Raw genomic sequence first — 26,794 nt, forward strand, 5'->3', positions numbered from 1 at the left:
CTTGGTCTGCCTGGTGTCTGCCTGGATAAGACCTGTGGGGGGCGCTATGAAATGTGGCAGTGAGTCTGTTGGGGGTTTGCCTTATGCTTGGATTTGCCAATAGGGCGGCCGCTGGTTGGTCGCCTGGTTAGTCGCCGGCATGGACAGAATGGGCGAACCGTGGCTCGTAAGGGGGGGTGGCTTGCACCACTGAGCCGCCATGTGTACGACAGCCCTTCGGCCTGTATATAAAGGGACCTCGACCTTTTTCTCGAATCCATCTCCGCGAAGCACACAAGCTCTTTTACACTTTGCCTCGATCCCCTTCCGGCGTCCATCGCACCATAACCTTTACCACGCGACCAACCTATCGTAGCCTATCCGCCCTAGTTTTCCTCTTTCGAGTCATCCTCGGACCTTTGCAAGGGGGGGGGGAAGGTTCCTTGCATCGTCGAAGCCTGTTCAACATGTCCGAAGCCATCGCCCTCTACACGGACGACGCCAGATGTTAGAGACCACCGCTGCTGAATTTGTACACCGAACGATATCGCAGATGCACTCAGTGTATGCCTTCATCCGGTGACTTGGTCCTTACAGGTGCTTGCAACTGTCTCGTGGTGAATGGAGCACCTCTTTTATCAAGCTCATAGATCTGGGTAGCCGTTGATAGCCACAGTGCACCACAGTGCAACTAGTTATATTGGCTTGAGGCCGAGGAAGGGGCAGGAGGGGGGCTCTGGAATCCGTAGTCGAGGGCGGCCCTTTGGTGGATGGGCCAGGAGGTTGAGTCGGCCAACTGTTCCGGCTTTGCTGCCTATACATGCCCCCGGATATAGAATTTGCTTTGGCGTTGGGGGTCTTCGCTTATGGTCAAGGGGGAAGGGGGGGGGGGGGGCTCAAGTGTCGTTAGTATAATTGATGTCGTCTAAATGGAGGCCAACATTGATGGCGTCGGAATACTCTTGGTTAGATTGCCCAACTACTTTCCATATTCTTCTGTGACATGCCAACGTGCCGAAGGAGAAGAGCGCCCTTCCCTTCTGCTCAGAACATCCCATTAGCCATTCCTCTGATATAAACTACCTGCACACTAACGACAGTATCCAGAGAACGAGCAGCCGTGTGACCAGACGGTGTTCTCGACCACTCGCAGACTGTATGTGACACTATTGAGACCAAACCGGTGGGAGGGGGGAGGTCAGCGATATTTGACTTGGCGTTTGCCCGAACCGATAACACCATCATCCATCTACACATATGGAACGGTATAAAATGTCGCCAAATACGTCGAGAATCCCTCCAGTTTCGCTCTCTCAAGCACTAAAGGCTCTGCCATATATCCCAGAGGGCCCTTCTCCTATTCCTGCCGCCCCTTAGTCCCCTCTTCCACCACCCCCTTCACACATCGCTTCTTTTCTCGTCTATCTATGGCCTTATTGACCTATGTACCCCGACTTGCTGCCTCGCTACTCCTCAATCTGACCCTGAGTTGAAGCTCGTCAAACGTCTCCTTCCTGTCTGTAAACCCGGGAGGAAAGCCGCAGTTCCCGAAGCTGACACGTCTGGCAATCGCCTCCGGTGGTTCTAGCGAGTTGAGCCCGTCGGCCTGGCCGTTGGTGAGTGAGTTAACCCCCCCCGTGAGAGGCTACGAAGCCCTCTTCCGACCGTTCTATGGCGAAGATCATCCTCATTCTAACCCCCTTTCTCTCCGCATCACACTCTAGCAGCATATGCAGTCAAGATAGTCCCCAGCCTGTGATGCTAGATGTGGCAACAATCCCTGGCGCCACATTTTTGCCGCTGCAGCCAGCCAGCCGTCATCACGAGGGAACGAGCCAAGGAACATTTAGCTTCTAACACGCGACCTCGCTTAACGGTCATGTTTTCTTAGTCGTGTATAGCATGGATGTAACTATGCATGTGTTGGCTGGAGGGGACTGTTCTAGGGAGACAGGCCCTGTGGAAAGGTAGGAAGCAGACGAGACGTACGAATTGACCCTAAACGCTACGGCGGGGCTGGAGCGCAACAAAGACCACTGTAATAGGCCGTATAGAGAGGCACATGATAGTTGGTTTCACGCAGACGGCTGCGCTGTAGGGGCGGCTTAGATGGGGGAAGGGCGAAGGGACATAGGATGTAGCTGGAATGCTGACGGGGAGTTTGGGTATACTGGTAGATCCCGGGCATCTATGAGCACACTCAACAGTATCAGGGGAAGCCTATGTGGTTATGGTTTATCTGTGCTTGCGGGGGCAGACGTGTTTATGTATCATGAGCCAAGCACCGTAAGAACCAGCCCGCGAGATGTGGCTCCGTCCGTTAGTGTCCTCGCTACTCCCAGACAGACCAGGGGTGCCAGTATACCAGCAAGCTTCTTGCTCGTTTGGCTAAGTCTTATGTAACTCTAAGGATATAGAGAATAGAAGCAGTTGACATCCGACATCATCTATCCGATTGTCTTGGATATGGCCATGGTCTATGCGCCGCACGCAGAGACGGATATTGCCCAAACTATTGGCATCAAAGGTGTCATGGCTTTACCGCTGAGGTATTAAAACAGATTGAATCAGTGGAGCTGGAGGGTATACCTATTCACGGGTCCGCTAGTCAAGACAGACATAGAAACAGAGCATATGCCAAACCTCAAACCACCCGGCTAGGGCAGCCTTCACGGACTCTGGACCGCGGCTCGGGCGTTTTTCTTTTCCTTTTCCCTCCACACATGCTCGGCGGACTTCTGTGGCAACCTTCGCCCGCATTCCACCCTGGGTTTGTGCGTATTAGGTTGTTATGCATAGCGATACTATATATGTGTCGGTGAACTGCACTATAGGGAAGAAACAAACAAACGCTTCTCAGAATTACTGGGCGTTCTCATAGGCATGCTGGTATACACTGGGGGTGCCACCGGTCAACTTCAATAAGTAACGCTCGAACGGTCCTAGAGGTTCCTCAACCATAACTCTTGCCAAAGGGCTGGTGGGGGCGTTCTTATTCGGCCCACAGTACTCCCAGACCCAGCGGCCGTCCTCGCACTCAGAAGGATGCTTCATACATGCCTTTCCGTCCTTCTCTGGCTCCCAAGCCGGGTGGTTTGGCACCGGATCTTTGTATTGGGCCTTTGTGCGGACAAGTCTCCAGTTTTTCATGGCAGGGTTGTCCCATACGCCAACGTCGTTGAGTCCAAGGCCTTTGCAGGCCAGGCGGATCCGCACCGACGAGTGAATTCGCTCGTTGGTATCCTGGAGGAAATAGGCGCTTGGGGCCTCCGTTTCAGCGTTGACCTGTTTGTATAGACCAGGCGAGCGGGTAATCGTGCCGGCCAATGAGTAAAGACGACTTGACGTATTCTGGATGGCGCCCAGGCCCCAAGGTCGGAGAGGTTGGTTTTGGCCGTAGATGGGTTCCATGGCCCACGGCATAGCACTCTTTTTTTGAGATTGGTAGAAAAAGTTGGACTGTTGCACGAAATTTTCAAGGACGCGGTGATTGAACTCGACGCCAATTGAGGCTAGCTGGTCCATCATCCCTGCGTGGCTTTGTGTTAGCCGACAACGAAGCATGGATAAACGTCAACTTACAAGCAAGCGTGATATTGGACATCCCCTGGTCGTTCCAGCCTCCACCGCAGTTCCCATGGTTGCCAGGGAACCATACCTGACGGAGATCAGTCGAGAGTCGATTGGCCTCTAGGCGCTCCCATACTGCTGGTTGAAAAGAGTAGCGTGTCTCGTCGAGGGCGAGAGCCTGAAAGGCGTGCTCAATTTTGTCTGAAAGGCTTGTGTCCCAAAATCTGAATTCTCGGTTCGATGCATAGATGCCAAGCTTGTTGAGCCAGGAAATTTGGGGGATGCCCAGGCTACCAACGGTATCCCACACGGCTGTTCATAATTAGCCAAGCTTCTCGTTTATATGAAAGGTAAGGTGCTTCAACTAGATGAAAGGAGGTTATTGTTGAATGAAAGATTCGAGGACTACTTACCAACGGCCTTGACCTTGATGAGCTCTCCATTACCTTCTTCCTGCCGAACGCGGGTCATGCCGAGCTGGTATTCGTCATTGTCATTACTGACGTTCTGTTATAGAGGGTAACAGACTAACCTTCTCTAACTTGGACCGGTAGACATCTGCAGCACCGTCGCCCTTAGGCTTGTTGTCGAATGGCTCCGAGGGAAACTCGTCGCGGTAGTGGTGGTTGTTCCAGTTCTCCATGTCCTTGAAGATGGGCCAAAAGTGCTCTACACCCTCACGAGTGAGGAGGCCTAGATCGGTGATCATGCCGGCGACGGAACGGACAATGTAGGCACCGCGCGAGAAACCGACAAGAACGATTTCGTCGCCATCGCAGTAGTTGGCGCAGAGGAAGCTGTATATGTTGCGAACTCTCTGTCTGGTACGTAAGCCCTGCACTCTAGGACGAGGAAGGATGAGAGTGGGCCGAGTCCAGAAGGAGATGCTCACCTCGCCGAGACCGAGACCAAAAGCACCACCCGTAAGGGTGTCGAGGGTGTTGCTCCCCGTACCGACGCCCGACTCGTACTCGATTATTTGGACACGACCGTCACTACACCTACGGCGGAAACATCTCGAGATACGGGTCACGTTGGACGGGATCTGGAGGGAGCCCTTACGGTTCCAAAGTGAGGGCTTCACGTAACCGCTCTCTCTGTATGACAGGTTAGCACCTTGGTGTGAGCGAAACCGAGACGGGACACGGAATCGGTAGCACTCACGAGTTCATCCAGGTGCCATCACAGCAAACGATCAGTCTCTTTGGAGAGTAGTTAATGGTGACAGACGGGGCCGTCATGATGGGCAGCTTGGCCTAGGCGAACTGGCTATGGCGAGAAGAGGTAGAGTTCTACTGGAATAGATAGAGGCGTTGCCTGAACAAGGACAGACGTGATAATCCGATTGACGATGGTATTTAATATCAGATCAATGATCGGATGGGTGATCGGACGGGCGATCGGGGGTATGATGGGATGGACGATCAGATTGATGTTTACGGAAACGAGACGAAGCTGCCTGTTTGTCTATGTCTGCAACTCTCAATGTACGCCTTCCCGGGAGCCAGCGTGCAGCGGAACGCGGCAGCTCCCTTCCTTATATCGACAAGGGGGGAGACAGTCGACGGGGATTCCTCAGTCTGAGGCACTGGTACAGGGAGGAAACAGAAACCAGACTAGCTCCGTAAGGCTGCCCTATGGGAAGGAGGGAAGCCCTGAGCGAGGCGAGATGGGACATTCCAGAGGGAAAGCAAGTGCCGTCGTTCAGCCTTCAGGTCGATAGAGAGGGGAAATCCGAACACAGGCGACGTGGGCAGGAACGCGGGCTGTGTGGGAGGTGCGCGCGCGCGCCATGCTCGCCTTCCTCTACTGTTGCCTGACGAGGCCAAGAGCGCGCGGCTGTAGTCTGACACGAAGGGCATGCAATCAATGCAATGGGGTCAAGTAGAACGGACAAAAATTTGCGGACGAGGAGAGGCTGACTCTGCCCAGGCAGCTGTACCCGGTGTTCAATCACGGCTCGGGAGCCAGAGGAGGACAGAAGGGGATGCATGAAGCATCCTTCCGAGTACAAGGGCGACCGCTGGGGCCTGAGGGTAGAGCAAACAGGCACCGGAATTTATCGAACATGTATATGACACTCGCAGCGCCTCCATTGGCTGCTTTGCGACCGCCCCGTCCGCGCGGAAGAAGTGAGCTCAGCGGCGAAGAGTGACGCTTCTTGGGGGTGGCTTCTGTCATTGCTGGTGGATCGTGGGGCGGGTGGCATAGGGGGGGGTGGCAGGGTCGTGATGTGCTTGGCAAGGCAGGAAGGAGGTGTAACTAGGTAATGTGCCTAATGAGAGAGGTTTTTCGGTGGCTTTGGTGGACGGGCGTACGAGAGGGAGAAGGCGCCAGATCGCCCGAGTGAACTGGAAAGGGTATAATTGTAGGTTCAGCGACGTGGCTCAGCCAATCCAATTCGATGCTCATTCGACGAGATGGGTGGGCGGCTGCAAATCGAAGGCATCAAATCCCAGAGTTTCCTTGACGGCTGGCATTCCACAATCCGACGAAACCCACTGCTGCTTTGACTTGAAATGGCATTGCATTGCACTGCCAGCGGTAAGTAAGTAAGCAGACGTATCCAACGAACGGGAACAACCCGAGACAAATAAAACAGGTGGGCAGCGCCAAGACCGAAAAGAAAAAGAGCGGGCGTGTTGCTCTCGACGGCCAATGTGCCCCATGCCGACCGTATTTTTCTTTCCGTGAGTTTTCATAGACCTTGTCCGTAGTATGCGATGGTTCAATGAGGAGACCGTATTAGGAGGAGGAGCGTCCAATTCGGTTATTGGACTTGCTTGCCCAGGATTCTCATCATCATCAATCAATTTCCCAACCCTGTTGAGAACATGTTATCGTCGCATTGCCCGAGCCAGGTCAGCAACTGGACCGCCGCTAGGGCGACGATCCGCCTCCCCTTTTCGATGAACGTCCTGGCCACCTGCCCCAAGAGGAAAGAGCAAGTTGCTGCCCTCCCCTTTCCGGCCCTGCCACTTCAGCAACAGGCCAGCACTGCTCAGCGGTCGGTGAGATGCAAGTGACTTTTAGCTTGATCTCTGGCATGTCTCCTGGCCAAGGGGACACGGAAATGCCACCGCGAAACGACGACTCACCTCAAATGGTCTCGTCAACACCCGGGACTGCCCCGCCAAACCCAAAGTTTGTTCCTCATGTAGTTTATGTAGTTTATGTTACATAGTCGTGTCTCTAGTTTCTCACGGTGGCGCTCTTTCCCGTGCCTACGACAGCTTCAGTTCGTCCGAGAGACGGGACGGATGCATGTCGAAGCTGTGGGGAACATCAGCTGAACTCTGCCAAGCTGCAACTCATCCATTCGCAGAGAGCTCTCCGCCCTTCGCCCCAATTCATTACAGTTGACCCACACAAGTCTTGCTCTCTCCTTCCCTCCGCCCTTGAGGAGAGGGGAGAAGAAAAATAAATCACTAAAAAGGGGAGAGAAAAGAAAAAGAAAAGAAAAAGAAAGAAAAGAACCCAAGATTGCGTCACCTGAACTTGATTGTATCCCCCCTTCCCGCCGAGCGTGCCCTGATGTCCCATTGTCTTCTGACATCCAAGCTACGCGATCTCAACTCTACATAAATAAATCGAAAACAAGTGCTCTACATGAATAAATCGAAAATAAGTAACCAAACGCAGTGCCTATGATAGAAAGCCGGAAGGTGTGGCTCACCGCGTGCGACAGAACGAATAGTGGAAGGAATAAAAAAGGAGAGACAGATAAAAAATAAAAAAAAGGCAGACTCACCGAGACCTGCACCGTCGCCCGTAACTCAGACACATATCACAAGTCTTTCATACGATGGTTCATCGCTCTCGCCTCGGGCCGCTGTCTCCGTCTCCGTCTCCGTCTCTCCGTCTCTGCCCTCTCACCCCCTTTCGACCCGATGTACAAAACCAGCCAGGCTACCTACCTACCTAAGAGTGAGTGAGCTACGCCACATCCCGTCTTGGCGGCCTAGCCATTGTCGGCATCTTCACGCACGACGAAGGGACCAATCACGCCAAGAGTCGACACCGAGATACATCTCGATTCGGAAAGTTTTCTTTTCCGCAAAACGTACCTCTTGCAGCCTACCTAGTTACCGGTAGCCTGTGCCAGCTCAGCTACAGCAGAGCATGGCCAAACCCTTTTTGGGAAAATAAACAAATAAAGAGATCAAACAAATTAGAGACATCATTATAGGGTGGTGGTGGGAAAACGTCCCAGCCCTGCAGTAACCGGCATGGCCCACCATCTTGCCCGACAGCACCGTGGGGAGAGTCAAACTCGACCTCACTCCATCGACCCGGCCATGCCGAGACAGATACATCTCCTCCCCAGACACTATGCATTCGCCCTGCAGTTGACAGCTCAGCTGAGGGGGGCAAAAAAAGGTCATGTCTTGAAAGATTCTTGCCTCTGATGGCCATGTCTATTGTTTTCTCGTCGCCATGTTCTAAACCGAAGTCCTACACAACGCTGCGTTATGCAAAACAAGAGCGCGTACAATTACACGTGTATTACATCTTTGCGTGCTGCATCTCCAAATGTGTGATGCCAGCCGTGACGTCATGTGTCAAGTATGGATCACTGTTGTTGCCGTCCCTATTCTGCAACAACTTTTATGCTGCTACTGATTCAATGCCTCTGATTCCATGGAATCTGCGCAGTGTTTCTCCAGACCTTGAGGTCCAAGGTGCTCGAATTTGCTCAATCGAAAAAAAAAAAAAACCCGTATAGTAGACTCCATTCCGGAAGGGTTACTCCTCCCCAAAAAGAATGCTATGATGCTCTGCGCAGAGCTCGTCAAAACCCAACCAGTAGACGGTTGCGTTGTCGTTGCTAGCGTCCGACCAGGCGCCGGCATCGCTCTCCCTGATCTTCTCGGGATAGGGATGCGCTGGATACCACACTCTGTTGTTGATCGGTTCAGGCGCATAGTGCTCCTGGGTCCGGAACCATTTGATGGCGGACCGGACCAGCGATCGCCCGTAGGGGTAGAACCACATGCGGGGCCAGAAGGCATCCAGAGCGCCCTTCTCTCCTGTTACGTGTAGCAAGGGGAACGTCTGCCTGGTGATAATGTTGGCCCCGAACTCGGACTTGCGGATCAGCTCATTCACCGTCCCGCCCATGGTCTCATCTGACGTTGTGTTGAAAATGCGCTTCAACGACCTCATGCCGTCAGCCTGCATGTGCAGGCTCCAAGGGACAAAGTCTGAGTTGTTGCGGTGGTTTTGGGTAACCTCGAACGAGTAAAGGGGACCGACAAACTTGCGCCAGTCCACCCACTCCGCGTAGCCAGCCCATGTCTGGAACATCAGACCCCAGTAGTCCATAGCGATGTGGAAGTTATAGCTGAAAGCAGGTTCCAGACGAGGAACAAAGCCGTCTTCCGGGGGTTGCATGACAACGGCCTCAGGATTTTCATCCTTTTGCATCCGGATCCGCTCCAGCTCCTGGAGACCCCAAACGTCGCTCATGTAGAGCTGGTCGCTTTCTCTGAACTCGAACTCGGGGTCGTACACTTGATTGATGAGGTCGAGGGTGGCTCGGAACATCTCGCGGACCTCCTTAACGGGGCCCATGATGGTACCGCTGTTGAGCCATCTCGGGTGATTGAAGGCCATGTCGTCTGTGTTCGTGAGAGGGCCGAACTCTCGACCGTCCATATTGGGGACCGGGGGGGCAGCCCAGCATGCCGGGCGCCGCCAGTCGACGGGCCAGCAGACCTTGTCGGCGCCGAAAAAGATGTGTCGGCCGAGGGGCCCGGCTAGAGTCTCAGCCTTTTGGGGGCCGAGTTGATGGATGATGCGCTCATCCTCTTGTTCGGAAGCTTTGAAGTAGCGGTCGATCAAGACGTCGGGACCAAACTGGAGGAGAACATCATAGCCGTCGATCATAAGGAATAGATCGTCGTTGCTGGATTTGGGCAGCTCCTCGAGGTATTTAGCAACGACGCGGATCTTAGCCAGGTGAGAGAGAGCAGCATCGTTCTCCCCGGTGGCGTTCCATCCTGCGATGACGGGCGCGCCGAAGCGGTTGACGGTCGAGGAAACAAGGGCGCGACAGAATTGGAGGTTCGGAGCGCTGGCGGCGATGAGGAAGTGGAAGCGGCCGACGCCCACGGAGCCAGGTTTGCTGCTCTTGGTAGATGGTACGGAAGATTTACTTCCTGTAGGAAGAGAAGCCGAGATTTCGGACTGTGGAAGAATGTCACGTCAGTATCAGTTACGACGGTTGTCTCAGGCCCCCCCCTCCGCGAGGTGTCCGCTCGCGAGGTGTTCCGTTAGTGTTTCAGCCCAGATCGGCAGGTGTGCGCATTCCTCTCCTGAAAAGGACAAGGAGAAGAAAAGGTAAATAGGAAAAAAGCCCAGGCTGACGGACTGATTTGCGACGCGATCAAATAGCGACAAAAACTCTGAAGTGACAACGGAAAACTCACCCAGCTCAGCTTCTCTGGATAGAGGGATTGCGAAAAGATCAAGAGGCCCGAAACAATGACGAAGGCGGCCAGCAGTGCGAACCTGCGGCCTTTCAGCGCCATCAGCATGGGTGCGAGACGGGTGTCATTTAGCTGCCGGCTCGGCTTGAGATCCAGGGTGGGCGATTCCGGAGGGTTGAAGGGCGCGCAGGCAACCTAGGCGGGTGGCGTCTGATGTGGTGAGGGTGAGGCGATGCCGATGGCGAGAGTTCGGGGATCGAAAGGTGCAGTTGGGTAATATGAAAGACGGTAGCGAAGCAACGAAAAAAGCAGCAGTAATGAGAGCGAGAGAAGCAAAGAGAAACCGAAGAGAATGTACTCGCAGTCGAGAACTATCGTCGTCAAGGAGAGGGCGGGCGGGAAGAAAAATATGTCGAGGAAATCGAGTTAAAAGAAGTGACAGTGGCAAGACGCGCGTGTGGTGGCAGATGGACGGAGGAGCTTATTTCTGGGCAACTGGCCAAGTTGCCAATGCCACTTAATGTCTGCGTCTCCAGCAGCGATCAAAAGTGCGGTCGGTTAGGTTCAAGAAATCTCGTGTTCCTCTTAAGCAGGAGGTTGATTCTTCCTCTCCCGTCTTGTCTCGAAAGCGTCTAGTCTGTCTTGAACTGCAGCTCCCTTCGCGGTAAAGACAGTCGTGGGTGGGCGGCGTGCAGGTGCAAGCGTCGGCAGAGGTGACACGCGGTTCGACCGGTGTGAGCTTCACTTCAGGCTGTATCCGTATACAGCTGCCTATACTTGAGCCGCACCTGATGATTTGAATGAGGGCCGGCAGTTTGGGAGAGTCCGGGGAAGGAGGTGCAAGGAAATTGGGCAAGGGGACTCGTGATGTGGGCCGAGTATCCGTACAAGTAGGATTATTCCGCCATGATTGTGTTGAACGCACGGTGGGCTGGATAGAAAAGCGAGAAGAAGGCTGGTGGGGTATGTATTATGTCATTAGTATCCGTACCTAGCGTACAGATACTGGTTGTAAACTACCTATTCCAAGGGAGTGAGGGTCCAGGTTAGGGGTGGGGGGAGGGAAGGAAGAGGGGGAAAAAAAAAAAAAAAAAGGAGAAGGAGAACGACGCGGCGTGGAGCTAGCTACCAAAGTTAGGTAGGTAGGTATGCTGTGTGAATGATGGTAGGCGGTCCGTTTAGACAGGACGAGCAACTCTACTACTAGGTGCCCACCTACCTACCTTTCTTAGGGACCTAGGTAGGTAGGAGACGGACAATGCTGTATGGCGTAGCGTTGTAGTGCTACAAGAGGCTACCTATGGGCCATGTGGGAACATCATCCATCTGCATACGGATACATCAGTAGACGTATCCGTAATGTACATACCCGTACAGTAGGTACCTAATGTACACCCAACCTCATACCTCGGTGTCCATGAACGCATCCGCAACCCCTCAATAAGTGATGGGGTGAAAGAGTCCATGTTGACGACCAGCAAACGAGGCCGGTCCCCTGGAGAGCCAGCCTCCTGTCGCATGGCCTGGTTTCGATTTGCAACAGGATACGCGTGTGAGCATAACGTATGAAGAAAGAAGGGGGAAATAGCCTACTGGGTCCAGCGAAACTCGAAGGCACTGACTGAGCAGTGGACACATCCGTATTACAAGGATCATGGGAGCATCGGCAAGCAACGGGGGTCGCTGACGTGGACTGATTGGCACTGGCCGACCGCGCGACCCAGATGAGGGCCTGGCGGCCTTGGTGTGGTGTGCCCAAGAAACCCAAGAAATTAAAGATGCCGTGACGTCCGGCTTGGAGGCCTAGTGCCGCCGCATCGGTGAGACCCCAAGACTTGGTATGCTCGCCCCAAACAGCCCTTGCGTGCGGGTTGTCTTGCAAAGCCCCAGTACTTCCCATTGCATAGTGTCTGACGCGCCTGCTGCTTAGTAGTACTAGGTACTCCGTATTGCGTTTACCCATTGCTGTTTCTACCCTGCCGCTCTTAATTCTCTTGTGTCCTTAAGTACTGGGCGGCCTTATCTTTGATGCATTGTTTACGCTATTTAGTCGACGCACTGTCGCCTGTCGTAGGTGTAGGTGGTGTTGCCGTTAGCCGTTGGGACACGCACACCCATTAAGCTCTAGCGGGCGGTTGGCTGCTGCTAAGTGGCTGAATGTCTGAGACATGAGCATGGGCCAAGGTGCCGACCGTTGCGCCGGACACCTCGATTCGCTGCGGGATGCTCTCTCTTCTTGCGATGCGTCTCATATCACCACCACATACGCACCGCAACGTCACTTTCACACTGTATCCTCGTGGACGGATGAGAACGGATACCGTAAAAAAATATGGAGGGTTACGGTAATTACGGTGATTGCGAGCGACAGTAACATTTCCACGACGGGGGTGGTTGTGTACAGGGCAAAAATCTTACTGGCCCAACGAGAGATGAGATGCTGGTGGACTGCTTGCTGATGTAAGCGGGGTCATTAAAGTTAACAAGTTCCTTGCTTGGCAGATACGTACAGTACTTCTCCCTGTTGGATTCGCAGTTTTCACGGTTCCTCCAGCACTCCTGTCATCCCAACGCCGCGTACCACCGTCCATGCAACATGATTTCTTTTCATTTCCGCCTTGAGTCTCTGGGCCAGTTGCGTCCCTTGTCTCCAGAATTGATATCCGCATGGATGTTTTCTACCCTCCCTATTCGCTGCCTGTGTTCCTCTCCACCTCCTTGCTTCCACCGATGGTTCCGCTCCTCCTCCTCCTCCTCCTCCCCCTCCTCCCTCTCCTCTACAGGTGCCAAGGCCAAGGGAGGGAGCCGATCTCATGGCGATGCTCGCTTCAAAGACAAGTCTCGGTATTGCAACACTTGAGGCTTGTCGGCTAAGTGCTTACGGTGTTCCTCCGTGCGGCTGTAGCTCACAGACAACCGCAAGACAAGCGGGCATCGCCATGCGTGTCTCCGTTTGCCCTGCCTTACGTGGCCTTTTGAGACCTGCCAGACAATATATCTGGGATGTGAGCAGCCGCAGAAGAGAAACAAACCACCATCTGTCAATCAACCAACCAGCAGCGTCCGGTACGCGGTACGGAGACTCGGGCTATATTGTCTCTGTTTTCATAAAAGAATTAAAAGAGAAAAATACCCAAGGATAAAATCGAGAACGCCTTTGGACGCTGGCCCATGCCTAGAGCCGTGTTTGAATAAGATGAGCCAGTCAGATTGGCTCTCCTACCCACGCGCCAGGTGTGTTGGCTAGGTCACGGCCACCGTTCACTGTTCCGCCTACCAGTTTTTTCTTGTTATGCATGCGCGTTATCCGTACTTTGGAACGTAATGTATCCGTACTATGAATAGGATGACCCTGCGGGTACTACGTACATAGTAGGTAGGTATACTTGGACGGAGTGGAGTCTTAACTGTCAGGCTGGAATGATAAAGAGCTTCCAGAAAAAAAGACAAGATGCATGATCAGCTGCTGCCTCCTGTCACCAATTACGCGTACATATCCGTACCACTTGTGCCAGTGCCAGTGCCAGCGCTAGACTCCGCCTGCTTTCTCCTTCTAGGTTTCTTCAGCGCCCACTCATAAAGTAGCCCCTGGCCCGCCACAGACGTCGATCGTTGCCATCCCTTCCCTCCGCCACGATTGCATTTTGTCCGGACCACCGCTTTTGATTAACTGATCCGGTTTCGCTCCAAGCCACGCCCCTGCCATGCGGTCGCACCACGATGAATCAGGGCCCAGGCTTACGCGGCTGCGAAGGGGGTGCTCCTAGGACCCAATACCCCAAGACCCCAGGACAAGCTCACTTCAGACGCGGAGCAGACCGGGGCCGAGAGGGAGAGACGATAATTCCGCCAAACCTTCCCTACCTACCTATGTCGCGTAGGTACGGAATTTTGTCCCAGATTGACATAAACCAATATGGATTGGGTGGTAATGTCAGTAACATTAATCGTGGAAAGCTTGGCAGGCTGATTCCTTCCTCAAGCCTTGCCTCACGCCGAGTGCTGGAAGATATCGTTTTCCCCCGCCTACTTAATTGCAATACAGTTAGCAGGGAGGCCTAATCGAAGCCTGACATCCCGCTCTGCTGTATTGCCTACGTTCGTGGTATGGTGTATGTGAATTAATGTAGATCGTCACCTGTGAGTGCGACGCGAGGAGCCGATTGGCGGATGCCGTTTTGGATCTGAATTGAACAGGCGGGCAGCGGCCAGTGTACGATGCACACTCGACTCGCCCGCTGGCGGCGCAGGCAATGAAAACGCAGCAACGATACTGGAACGGTGAGCCGTCCAAAGTTTTCCGGCGTAATCTTCCAGATTCTCCCCTCACATCATGTGTGATGTGCCTTGGCAGCTTGTTTGTGTCCCAACCCGTCTCCACGTTCGGATTCTGGTCTACCGATCTCAGACTCTCTTGGCCTCCCTTACCGCGCAAGCCTACGTACGCAGTATCTGTATACCCCAAGGAAACTTGTGTCAAAAAAAAAACATGCCATGGTCCGTTTCGTTCGATAGACCCTGAAGTTCAGACAGATCTGAAGAGCCCCTTGCCTGCACACGCTGCGACTCTACGGATAGTCGGATGATGGGGGACAGATATGCCCTGCTAGGCCAGGTACGTGTGACTTTGGCCCTGCACTAGGCCGGGACGGCCACACACACCAAGACAGCAGATATTATGGAGGAACGTGAGGGACTGGGCCAAAGCAAGAGCAATAGCGATACTTCGTAGCAATGCCAACGCCACCAGCCGAAACGTCATTGACGCCAAGTGCGGAAGCGAGAAAGATGCCCGTTTGAGTATGTCGGCATCCTAGGTAGCTTTTAGTAGGTAGTAGGTACGGATACTCTTGTCATCACCCCCCGGCCCCCCGCCCCTCCGCCCCCCGTGGACCCCCCCCTTTTAGCTGTTATCCCCAGCTTGCACTCTCATATGTTCCACTCCTCACTTCCCTCTTATTCCTAGTCTTTCTTCGGCACCGCCGCCATTTCTATGTCGTCGTCCTCCATCATTAACACACACTCACACCTCACTACTCAGTCTTTTCCTACACGAGATTTTTTTTTCCTGCTCGCGTCCGCTTCCCACCCATTCCAGTCGTTCCCTTTCTCAGCACCTTCCACCCCATTCCTCCTGTTCTCGGATTTTATTCTTCCTTCTATCCGTACATTTTGACATTAGCAGACAATTGGTGTATCGCATCTAGCTAACGCCTCGCAAAGTCTGTCATCCGAAGCGCAGGGTTGGATTCTTGGCACGCTGGTTCCACTGTACAAGCGACATTTACCTTACTGGTACCTCCCAAGGACCTACCCACCACCACTCAGCCGGGGTTCCCTTTTTACTGGCTTCTTCCCACCCACTACACGGCATACAATTCTTCCATTGTTGCCTCTCGTTCATACCTATTCTATTCATCTTCTCTGCATCTTCCTCCCATCGCAAGCAGCCACATCTACCAGTCGTCGCTTGTCGGTTCGTCACTTTTTCAAGCTCGACTATATTGCGCACCTCCATCCTCCCGAACCACCCCCACGCTCGGGACCGATCTCTGTCGTGAAACTGGGACGGTCGCCAGCTTGAGCCACTAAGCGACAGGGTATCTGTGGCCGAACACGAACACACGGCCTGTAAACAAATACACTAAGAAGTCCAACCTTTGCGGCGAACGGCGGAAATCACCAAGGGAAGAAGAGAATAAAACGGCAACAATATCCAGTGCATCCAAACATCTTCAACATTCGACGTAATGGCGGAATCTAGCAACTTCAAGAACGAGGCTCGACGGAGCGAGGAGGGCCAAGGCCTCCTCAACGGCGATGAGAAGCGTATCGATGAGAGCTATGATCTCGAGGCCAACGTCAGCCCTGCCACCGATCCCCAGAGCAACGCCGAAAGGAACCGCAACCCCGTCGAATACACCATCTCGCCCCAGGTCAAGTTTGGCTGGTTGAGCGCCTACTTCATGTTCAGCTTGGTGCTGACCCTATACAACAAGCTGATCCTTGGAGCTGTACGTTGCCTGCCCGTTCCCCCGAGTTGTTATCCCCAAATCCTGGTCTAGTTTCTAGGCCCTCGTGGCGGCAGGGTGATGACTTGCCATCTCCAAAGAGCAATCACTAACACCATCTTCAGTTCCCCTTCCCGTGGCTCCTCACTTCGCTTCACGCCACCTGTGCGAGTTTGGGCTGCTACATGCTGATGCAATGCGGTTACTTCACCATGTCTCACTTAGGCCGCCGCGAGAACCTCATTCTCCTTGCCTTCAGTCTGCTCTTCACCACCAACATCGCCGTCTCCAACCTGTCACTGTAAGCAGCCAACCAACCCCCTTGCAATCTCGGGATATCCAACGCCACTCTCGCTGCAGATTCCCGCCCATGACTCCCGTTGCGGGATGAGGCGGGACGGGACTCGGACGGGACTCGAACTGGAGAATGAATATCATGCTAACCCACCGTGCAGCGCCATGGTATCCGTGCCGTTCTATCAGGTCCTGCGAACGACAGTGCCCGTCTTCACCGTTCTCATCTACCGCGTCGTTTTCGGCCGCACCTATGAGAACATGACATACCTGACGCTCGTGCCCATCATGATCGGCGCTGCCCTGACGACTATTGGCGAGTACACTTTCACTGACCTGGGCTTTCTGCTCACCTTTGCGGGCGTTGTGCTTGCCGCAATCAAGGTGCGTAACTATGCGCATGCCGCGTGTCCCATCTATCATCCGAAATGCATGTTTGGGTTGCGGGAAGTGGTGCCGAATATCCGGTTGGGTTTATGTGGCTCCGCTCTCTGGAACCCGTCCAGCAAACCTTTATCCCAGTTCCAGCACGTTTGTCCCATGCCGATGAAGTTGCTGACCAACACAACAACAGACGGTCGCCACAAACCGCATCATGACCGGCCCTCTCGCCCTCCCTGCGATGGAGGTTCTGCTGCGTATGTCGCCCTTTGCGGCCATGCAGTCCCTGGCCTGCGCCATCGCCGCCGGCGAGCTCGGAAACCTCAACACCATGCGGGCGGAGGGCAACATTAGTCTTGCCACCGTCATCGCCCTCCTCGGCAACGGCATCCTCGCTTTCGCCCTCAACGTTGCCTCTTTCCAGACGAACAAGGTCGCCGGAGCTCTCACAATGAGCATCTGCGGTAACTTGAAGCAGTGTCTCACTGTCGGACTTGGCATCGTTGCCTTCGGTGTCGAGGTCCACCTATTCAACGGCTCCGGCATGATCCTCACCATGATTGGTGCCGCTTGGTACAGCAAGGTCGAACTCGATCGCAGATCCCGCAAATGAACGACTCACATCGACTGGCAAACTGCGCACCAAGGCGCATGTAACGAATATCAGTAACGGCCGAAAATCATAGAACGGGGGTCCAGACACGTCTGGGCCAGCTTGTGAGGGCAAGGGTACGTGGCGTCTGGTTGATAAAACAATGGGAATGCGGAAGACTTCTAGCCGCAAAGCCACAGACCGGCGGCGATGGCTGCTGGCAATTGGGTAAATAGGGCAGAAGCGGTGGAAGACGAGCTTATGCCGTTTGCCACCCCCGCGACGATGTTGCCGGCCGCTGTGCCGCCCCTCTTCAGTTAGAGATGGCGCCGCGTGTAAGATTGGGGGAAGTTCACAAAGCATGCATGCGCTACCAAAGGGTCGCGCATCGATTTTATACCCTTTGCATGGAGTAACGGAAACGGGCATAAACATGGGATATATTCATTTTTATTTTTCTTGTTCTTCTTTCTCAACAGGCCGAGAAAGCTTTATTTGTCTTTAGCCCTGCTTTCTTCGCCTTTAGATTTCAAGACGGGGGATAATACATTTACCGTACAGAACCAGCCTTTGCGTTTTTCCCTGCCTTCGCATTTCGCAAATTTACCCATTTACACGGTGTTTACCACGCCTAGCCATCATGGCCGCCTCTGGCGCCCGGCGTAGCCATCACCAAACCCGACTGGGCGGCTTATGATGACTAGTCATCTGCAAGACACCACCCCACGCGGGCGCGTCTCGTGGTGGTGGTGGTGTGGTGTATGTAGTCGGCCGAGGGGGTTAAGGGTGGGTTGTTTCCCCTCACCTGCCATTCCACCGACCTGCTGCAGACTACTACGCTGCTGACCGGCCTGATTGCAAGGCCTGCTGATGGCGCCGTCATGTGAACCTAAATCGGGCCGTCCGGTTTTTTCTTCACGCAGGCTGCGGCTGATAAGGGACCGACAACTTTATCTCTCTTCCTCCTCCCCCTCGCCCGCATCCCGGACGAGAGTCGGATCGAATCGCTCCTCCTCACCATGGCAAGTCGGCACACGGTTCTTAATCAACGATGACCGTCGGCATGAACAATCTCGGCGGACAGATGGCGGGCGAGCTGGGCGCGGGTGCCGCCGCCGACGACGACGTGACGTACACCAGCACCGGCACTGGCTCGCAGCCCGGCCCCGACACATGTTCGGCGTCGGAAGCGGGCGGCGGAGGAAACGACGACAAGGTGGCGGCGTTCCTGGCGCGGTGCGGGCTAAGAGCCTCGGCCGTCGCCGCGGCGCACGACTTCGCGAGGACCAAGTTCCCGGGATGCGAGGTCGCACCGGCGCCGTTCCAGGGGTACTGCTCGTACACGCTGCTCCTTTCGCCGCGGACACCCGGCGGTAGACGGCGGGACAGCGGGGTCGACGCCGGTGACCGAAGCGGCGGCGGCGGCGGCAGCAGCAGCAGCAGCAGCAGCAGCGAAAGCTCGGACACTAGCGGGGAAAAGAACGTTCCAGCTGGCGGCGAGAGGGGGGATAACTTGCTGGTGCAGTTTCGGCCGAGGCGGCACGCCATCGACGCCGGGATGTGCGCGGAAGCAAGGGGCGTTCTCGGCGGCGGGATCGTGCCGGGTGTCGAGGACCTGGGCGTGCTCACGGGGCTGGAGACGGCGGGCGCAGAGACAGGGGGCGGCGACGATGCGCTGTGCGTGTATGGGTTGGAACGAGCCGGCGGGGTCTCGCTGACGCGGTTCCGGGGGTTGTCGGCAGCGTCGGGGACGGATCCGCGGGCGTGCAGGAGGCGGGTCGTGGCGGACCTGGCCGTCGTGTTCGCGGCTGCCTGGCGAGGCCGGCGGGACGGGCGAGACGTCGTCAAGGGGAAGGTCGGCAGGAGCCTGCGGTGGAGGCTGGAGGTCCTGGTGGAGGGCCTCACGGGGGAGCTCCGGGAGGTCGCGAGGCGGGTGATGGGGGAGCTGGCGGAGGTGGAGGGGTCGCTGCCGTGGGTCGTCACGCACGGGGACCTGGTGCCGGACAACATCCTGGTCCACCCGCCACCATGGGGAGAGGGCGACGGCGCGGGCGGGAGGCGGCGGAAGGAGATGCAGGAGAGGGCGGGCGGGCTGGTCGGGCTGATCGATTGGGCCGAGGTGGAGTGGCTGCCGTTCGGGGTGGGCATGTACGGTCTCGAGGAGGTGCTGGGGGAAGACGTGTTGGTCGAGAACGACGATAGCCACGGCACCGACACCGGCGGCGGAGCGGGCACGACGAGGTTCGAGTACTACCCGGAGGCGGGCGCCCTCCGAAGCCTCTTCTGGGACGAGGTCGGTCGGGTCGTGGGCGACGAGGAGGTGATACGCCGGGCGCGGCTGGCGCAGGTCCTCGGGGTGCTGCTGTGGCGGGGCATCGCGTTCGACGACGGCGCGCTGGAGAGGGTCGTGGACGGGGAGAGGGACTGGTGGGACATGCAGAGGCTGAACGCCTGGCTGTTTGGGGAAAGGGGGCTCCGACTCGGGGGCGGCAGGGAGTTGGGAGAGGAGGAGGAGGAGGAGGAGGAGGAGGAGGAGGAGCAGATGGTGGTGGTGGAGAAGGGCGGAAAGCGGAGGTGGTTGAGAATGGTCTGGCGGTTGACGACAACTTGTTTCAAGGCTTTGTAGGGCATAGGATGGGGGAGAGACCTCGTGGTTGTTCGAGTGTATGTCAGACCTAGAGGCTACGGATGGTACAAGAAGATGGATGCCGGGTCGGGAACGCCCCAACGCTGTGGTAGAAGCGCGTTGCGGTCCGACCCAGCTGGAAGCTAATATAAATTCACTTGGAATGATCTGACCAGACGTCCTTCATCCCGCCACGAGAGAGAAATACTGTCGCAAGATTCAAGACGTCAATCGCTGCCCGCAATTGACAGCGTTTTCTTTTGTGACACATACACAGTGGAAAACAACGAGCGTCCGCCTGCAGGCCAACTTTGGAAGTTCGTCCTGACCAAGGCGCGTCAGACGGTCTTCCTGACGACGTTCCAAGGCGTCCCGTCCCGTCTTTAGTGACAGGGACGCAGGGTCGCCCGGAGAGGGCCATCCCAGTCCAAGGCTTCGACAGTGCTCGCATTCCTCTCCTCTTGTTCAACTGACGTCATCGGAATAGTTTTGTGCTATGAGACCGGACGAAAGCCAGACGAAGGTTGCGCACCATTTAGTCCGCAGCCGCGGAAGACAAGCGGAAGAAGGATGGGATGAGGTTGAGGTTGCGCGGGGTGAACAGGCCGATGCACAGTGTACCGGACTCCGCATGGACGTCAAATAAGAGTAAGGTAAGGTAGGTGCGTCGATGCACAGACACAAGGGCCCACACGCCATTTACCGCAACACGAGGTGCGGCAGATGTCACTGGTCTGTTAGACTTGGAGAGACAATTGAAGAATCGACGATGAAAGACAGCGGGCGCGGGGCTGGCGAGGCAGTCACGGTTGGGGGAAACCTGGGCATGTATGTTCTCCCCGGGAGGCGCCAATACATCCGCTAGGGCGGTTGGGATCTATCTGGAGGGGAGCGGGACGGGAAACGCTGTCCCTCACTAACAGCAGTCTTGGATCATCTCATCCCACCATCCCTACCTACGGTCCTATGCTAGCACATCCCCCGCAATGTTCATCGCCTTACAACTCATCATGTGCATATACGTGTGCGTGTGAGTGGGTGGTGTGCTCTTAATCGAGGTTCGTATAAGCAATTCGAGCATGTCTTCATTCAGGTATGCAAGACGCATGGCTAGGGGCCTCCGTATACTAGAGTCGGCTTGCATGCGGCTGCATCAGGCTGCTCATGAGTAGTCTAGGGAGACAACTCAGTGCTTGCAAACCATATATTGTTGTCCTACATAGGTAGATGGTACCTTCGCTACGTAGGTACCTAGGTAGATACATGGCTTGCGGCCCAGACATGCCGGTACCGTTGTGGGAAGAAGTATGTAGCTGCACTGTTGAGAGGGCAACCGCCAGCCCATCCCAGCCTCTCCTTCCCTACACGTGTACCTCTACTTCCTTTCTACCAAAGGGATTCATTCCCCCCCCAAACATGTTTCGATGGACCATCGTCCTTCGTCGTCGTCTTCTTGCTCTGTCTCGTCACTTCTCACCTGCTTGCTCCATTCTCGGTTCCAACTTTCCTTCCTCATTCTCCCCGCGTAACCCTCTCCCGCCAACACACACCGACATGCATCGGATGTGAGCGCCACCCACCTCCCTCTCGCCCATCAACCCCTTGCCATTTTGTCCTCAATGTCATCCTCTGCATGCGTCTTGCAGTCAGTGCCTGGTCCAGAGGGAGATCTAGTTCCGTCTCGACATCCACCACAACCACGGGGATGATCGATCAGACGGCGTTGAGGTATTAGTCGCCCGTCCCCCGTTGGCTGACTGTCAGCTTCCATCCAGCTCCTAATGGCGCCACCACGACGCAGCTTATTCGCACACCCCCCTGCAAGAAAGAGACTTTATGCTTTGATGCATGCAATGCCTGATCCGTTGGTCATCGCTTCGGTTTTTCTATGTTCAGTTCGGAGATCCCTCACTTATTAGTCACATCCACCGACTCGAGACCAAACAACCCTTCCGAAGGCGGCACAGCGCCTCCTCTGCCTACCAAGTTCCATCGCAAAGCCGCCGCCGCCGACTTGGGGCAACTTCATGGTGGCCGAGATTATTAGCTTCTCGAGGGAGTGCTCCGCAGGGAAAACAGTGGACCACTTTGGCAATCTATGGGTAGGCTCGCAACGGCGGCGCTTCTGATCTTTGCCGAGCTTTTGTCGTTCGCTCACGAACATGTCAGACTCGCCGACAACACGCGGCCCCTTTTCTTGGCCATTATTCGAGCAGTGGGCACTGGCTCAGTTATAGAAATCGGCTGCATCCTTTTGCCTAGCCCTCGTAACCGATTTGACCCCGCCGTGAGAGCTGTACGAGGTATGAGGCACTTCCCCACGGTCTGTTTGTTCCAACGCTTATTCTCTTGGGTTTGCCCGGCGCCGGCTTGGTTACCACAGTCTCCCGCCTCTTCAACTCGGCGCCCGCCCCGCCAAAAACAAGTTTTGTGCCTCGCTTGCCGCTGGCCTCAGGGCCTGGTTGGATGCCTTCCTGTACGCCAATGGCCTAGACTACAAGTCCAGCGCATGTCGTGGTTGGACTTTTCCTGCAAGCCGTAGATCCTGGGCCTTGTGCTACGGCCTGGACACGAGCCCTCCTGGGTGCACAACGAACACACAACCTTTGTGTCACGAGAGAGACTTGTGCGCCAATTTAGCCCGCTTAGTCCCGGCTCTTGCCAGTGAAGCTCAGTCGACACAGATGCGGCTAGGAAACAACTGACAGCTTAAGCCCTCCCACTACCAGAAACATGAAGCCGCCACGGCTTATTGGTGTTCGACTTTGTTCCAACTCCCGTGTCCTACTCGTGATGAAGATATGGCGTGCTCGACGTCCACGACTGCAGCGCAGAAGACCACAATAAGGAGGCTCTTGATCGCCAGCGAACACAGTTGTCACCCCGCGGGCTGCAGTGCTGCCTTGCTCGCTTCTCGGGCACCCAGTCAGACGGGATTGACAAAAAGTCTCCGAAGACAACCATTCTGTCGACCTCAAGGCCTTACTTGGCGACATCATTGACCAGGATAGAAGGGTATGTCTGGCCTTTCAGAAAGCTGCCATGCCGTCCCTCTCTAGTCAACCTGTGCTCGCATTCTTATTCGTCTCTTAGCCGCATCCGCACTATGTACACTGGATGGCGTGTGCCTTATCTTCAGGCTCGAACCAAGTAGTGACGTTTGTTACAGCGCGGCCATGCGGCAGAGACTGGGCTTTCATCTGCTCACGCCACGGGCTTGTTCAACAACAGCGACATTAACCATCCTGGCTGGCTCATCCTCCAGCCACCCCTGAATTCCATGCCTCTTCCATCTGCTGTGGGGCATCTCCAAGAATCGTTATTTCTCGTATCACCGCTTGGCGTTCACTTCCCAGTCTCCCCAGTCTTCCTATCTTCCCGTGCATTCATCCAATGACCAAACTATGGCCCGCCTACCGTCCACTTGGCCGGAAACTACTGCAGTCCTACTGTGGAGATCATTGAGCTCTGATGGTTCACCGGCAAGATGTCATCACAACCTCCGCTTTTTGCGTTCTTGTCTCATCTGCACAGATGCGGGCAGACCAGGAAGGTCAACCGTCTGTCTGAGGACTTGGGATATAAGCTCACTAGTCATCCCGTCTTCTTCAAAAATTCTCTCTCGTTCCCCATCCTCTTGCAGCTTGTCACAAACTCTCTCCATAACCCAGCTGAACCCTCTCTCGTATCCCTGAGCTATCACGTAACTCGTTCGTTAAGGTTACTCAAGAGACACTCGCACAGCCAAAGCCCTAGTTTCATCCACCCGTCGTTTCCAAGAATATCTCTCGTTGATTGCTTTGAACACCCATCCACCCGCAACCATGCAGTTCATAACCGCTCTCTTGGCTCTTGCCGCCACCGCCCTCGCTACCGAGGACCACGACCACGGCAAAGACAAGACGAAGACCATCGTGACAGAAGTCTTGACCACCTACACTACCGTTTGCCCAGTCACCGTCACCAAGCCCGGCCACGGCACTACCCATTACGAGATCGTCACTACGACCTCCACTGTAGTTGAGAAGGTCCCAACCACCGTTTACGAGACTCTACCTGGACACACCGACTACGTCACGAAGACTGAAGTCGACTACACCACCTACACGAGCCTATGCCCTGTCGTAAGCACCGATCCGGAAGCCAAGGCAAGCTGCCATAAACAAGACTGACCTCCTTCCAGACGGAGACCGTGACTGGCGATGGGCACACCTACACCAAGACCTACACAACGATCAGTACGATCGTCGAGAAGGTTCCCACCAAGGTCTGGGAGACCGTCCCGGGCCCGACGGTGATTGAGAAGACCAAGGAGATCGATTACACGACCATCACCAAGCTCATCCCTCATGTAGGCCAAGGCACGTTCCGAGCCCCTTTGCAGCCTTCTAATACTCTTGATAGACAGAGACTTTGACCCAGGACGGACATACCATCACCCAGACGTACACCGAGACCCAGACCGTGGTCACAAAGGTGCCGACCAAGGTCTGGGAGACCATCAGTCTCCCCGACGTCACCAAGACTGAGAAGGATGTCGAGTACACGACCCTGACCAGCCTCTGTCCTATCACCGAAACCAAGACTGTCGGCGGAGAGACGGTTGTCGTCACGTGGATCTCCACGTCAACCATAGTGATACAAGTTCCCACCAAGGTCGACGTGTACACCACTGTCAAGACCACTCAGCACCTCTCCACGGAGGTATACGAGACCGTCACGAAGCCGGTCACCACGTACCAGACGATCGAGCACGGAGAGACTCACTGGGTGACGGCTACCGGAACCAAGACTATCACCCTTGAGAAGGTGCACACCATCACGGAAGTCCTGGTCGAGACCAAGACGCAGCACGTCGAGGTCACCCAGGCGGTCACCGTCGGGGCCGAGGACGTTGTGACCCAGAAGTCCTGGGTCTACATCACCGTTTCTGGCACAGTTTACGCGACACAGACAAGAGCGCTCAACACCGTCGTCGTGCCCACGACGAGTGCGGTGACGGTTCCTGTCACCACCGTGTCGACCGCTGTCGTCGCAAGCACCGCTCCTGTGGTCGTCCCGCCCAATGCCGCGGCCGCCCGCAAGGCGCCGGCTGTTGCCGTCTTTGCCGGCATCTTGGGTGCTATTGCGCTCCTCTAAGCATTCGAATTATACGTCACAGACCGTTTGCTTTCCGCTCCTTTCAATCTCTATGCTTTGGCCTCTCACTAGCCCTCATCTAAATTTCTTCCCTTTGGCCTGTTGGCGGGAGTGTCCGGCTCTAATGAGTGGACTTTCTCCGCATGGCTTGTACGACAAGCTCAAGTCTACGACGGTATGGATATAACAATATACCTAACGACACTCCTTGACGAACAAGTGGAAAATAAGAGACGCACGGAAGTTACACAAGGCAGCAGAAACTTTTGGATAGCGCTTGTCAAGTCGAATAGGGATGGTTCGTTCAGTTTTGATGGATTTATTCATTGCTCCGGGCGCAGCGGGCGGTCGCGGCGGACACTCACGTAGGGGGAGGAAAATAATGCAAATTGCATTCTCGCAAGAAAAGCATGACAGCACAGCACTTTTTCGTCGCCTAAAATATTTAACTAGCCAGAATCGGTCTACTGTGCGCTGCCCAGATTGCGTGCGTTGTGTGTGTGTTGGCCGGCGGCGGGAGCGATGCAACCTCGTGTCGAAGTGCTGATGCGACGTTGGCTCTTGGCCGGCTCGTTTGCGGCTGGGTGGGGAAAGCGGAAGTACCTGCTCAAGCACTCAAGAGCTCGAGGATTGAACGGGCGAAGGAGTCGGGTGTGGTGGGCAGCATCAAACATTGCTCCCGCCTGGGAGGGGGGGCTCGCCAACAGTTCCTTTCGCCCTGCCCTGCCCGACGTGGAAGGGGTCAGACCGGCGAAGAATGTGGCGCGACTACCTATCTAGCTGTGTACGGGGAGCTGTCGGGGCGAGGGGGGCTAGACTGCCCTCTTGGTAGAAGTTATGGGGTTGGCGGCGGTGTGTGTCCCCGTCTGAAGCCGGGCAGAATCCCGCAAAAGTGGGACCCATCGACGTCTGTGTCGCCGAAAACCCGGGAATGTGGGGACCCGCTGTTAGACATCATCGTCCGGCTGCCGTCCCGGTCGAGCGAGAGTTCCGAATGAACAATAAGGACCGAAGGACCGTTACCTTCGTCGAGGAGACACGAGGGACCTAGAAGGTGGAGGCCGAAACACCGGGTCCCCTAACTCTGCTTCCACCGTCAGCCGAAACGACGATGCGGGTCCGCACTCTGCAGTATGCCGACTGCTGAACTCCCAGATCATCAGGCTTGCCTCGAGGTGCCTTCTTCCCCCAACGGCAGTTAAATCCACAAAACTTACGTGCCACTTACGTGCCACGGTAAGCCGGGATGCTTGATCTTGGATCTTGACTGGGTGGCCAACCGAGATGACTGCCAGGCTGTTGCTGACGTTATCAATGGCCCGCCTCAGTTCCTTTCGGGCGGTGTGCTTCTTCCCCCGAGAAGATATAAAGCTCGAGGTGTCGATTTTATTTGCACCTTTAGGTGGCGAGCTTATAGTGTTAGTAGGCCTTAGTACTGCTATAATGTCCCCAGCTAGGTAAAGTCACAGTATCGGTATTGGTGACATCTCACGTTACATAAAGAAGACCGAAACGGAAGAAGGGAGTTGTACAGTAATGTAGATAGCAGGTTGCTGGAGGGCCCTCAGCGTCATAGTTGTGCTGAATCCGATGGCTGTTAATTCCAATAGTAGGCTTACCAACCTTGGGCGACTTTGTGATGTCGACAGGCTGGGTGCTGTAAATGTTACCCGTATTGGTGTTTGGAATGACACGAGATCTCACGAACTTGATATTTCCTCGGTGAGTGCAGCTACTAAGACCACCGTTTTCCCCTTTATTAAGTGCTGCA

The 26,794-nt window shown here is 55.1% G+C and overlaps 7 protein-coding genes across 7 annotated transcripts; 5 read left to right on the forward strand and 2 right to left on the reverse strand.

The window, feature by feature from the left end:
- Positions 1-2,841: 2,841 nt before the first annotated feature.
- On the reverse strand, positions 2,842-4,790 carry LY79DRAFT_586671 (uncharacterized protein; the record flags this gene model as incomplete). Its single annotated transcript, XM_060560673.1, has 6 exons — positions 2,842-3,509; positions 3,562-3,861; positions 3,963-4,026; positions 4,082-4,366; positions 4,442-4,646; positions 4,714-4,790. The coding sequence occupies 6 exons, from the start codon at positions 4,788-4,790 to the stop codon at positions 2,842-2,844; spliced, it is 1,599 nt and encodes a 532-aa protein (XP_060419321.1).
- A 3,505-nt stretch (positions 4,791-8,295) lies between these two features.
- LY79DRAFT_505758 (uncharacterized protein) lies at positions 8,296-10,082 on the reverse strand (the record flags this gene model as incomplete). The annotated part of the gene is made up of 2 exons (XM_060553655.1): positions 8,296-9,738; positions 9,981-10,082. 2 exons carry the CDS (start codon positions 10,080-10,082, stop codon positions 8,296-8,298), a joined length of 1,545 nt encoding a protein of 514 aa, XP_060419322.1.
- A 4,056-nt stretch (positions 10,083-14,138) lies between these two features.
- On the forward strand, positions 14,139-14,733 carry LY79DRAFT_250933 (uncharacterized protein). The gene has a single exon (XM_060551855.1). It carries the CDS (start codon positions 14,234-14,236, stop codon positions 14,564-14,566), a length of 333 nt encoding a protein of 110 aa, XP_060419323.1. The 5' UTR covers positions 14,139-14,233; the 3' UTR covers positions 14,567-14,733.
- Positions 14,734-15,730: 997 nt separating this feature from the next.
- On the forward strand, positions 15,731-17,279 carry LY79DRAFT_586673 (triose-phosphate transporter; the record flags this gene model as incomplete). Its single annotated transcript, XM_060560674.1, has 4 exons — positions 15,731-15,994; positions 16,117-16,292; positions 16,447-16,669; positions 16,860-17,279. 4 exons carry the CDS (start codon positions 15,731-15,733, stop codon positions 17,277-17,279), a joined length of 1,083 nt encoding a protein of 360 aa, XP_060419324.1.
- A 1,030-nt stretch (positions 17,280-18,309) lies between these two features.
- On the forward strand, positions 18,310-19,884 carry LY79DRAFT_665806 (uncharacterized protein; the record flags this gene model as incomplete). Its single annotated transcript, XM_060563123.1, has 1 exon — positions 18,310-19,884. One exon carries the CDS (start codon positions 18,310-18,312, stop codon positions 19,882-19,884), a length of 1,575 nt encoding a protein of 524 aa, XP_060419325.1.
- A 1,672-nt stretch (positions 19,885-21,556) lies between these two features.
- On the forward strand, positions 21,557-22,629 carry LY79DRAFT_251021 (uncharacterized protein). Its single transcript, XM_060551856.1, has 4 exons — positions 21,557-21,612; positions 21,686-21,986; positions 22,054-22,187; positions 22,237-22,629. Exons 2-4 carry the CDS (start codon positions 21,733-21,735, stop codon positions 22,587-22,589), a joined length of 741 nt encoding a protein of 246 aa, XP_060419326.1. The 5' UTR covers positions 21,557-21,612; positions 21,686-21,732; the 3' UTR covers positions 22,590-22,629.
- A 667-nt stretch (positions 22,630-23,296) lies between these two features.
- Positions 23,297-25,284, forward strand: LY79DRAFT_251031 (uncharacterized protein). The gene is made up of 3 exons (XM_060551857.1): positions 23,297-24,008; positions 24,068-24,235; positions 24,289-25,284. The coding sequence occupies exons 1-3, from the start codon at positions 23,709-23,711 to the stop codon at positions 25,021-25,023; spliced, it is 1,203 nt and encodes a 400-aa protein (XP_060419327.1). The 5' UTR covers positions 23,297-23,708; the 3' UTR covers positions 25,024-25,284.
- The last annotated feature ends 1,510 nt before the right edge of the window (positions 25,285-26,794 follow it).

Source organism: Colletotrichum navitas (assembly GCF_030913465.1).
Source record: "Colletotrichum navitas strain CBS 125086 chromosome Unknown LY79scaffold_4, whole genome shotgun sequence".
Lineage (NCBI taxonomy): Eukaryota > Fungi > Ascomycota > Sordariomycetes > Glomerellales > Glomerellaceae > Colletotrichum > Colletotrichum navitas.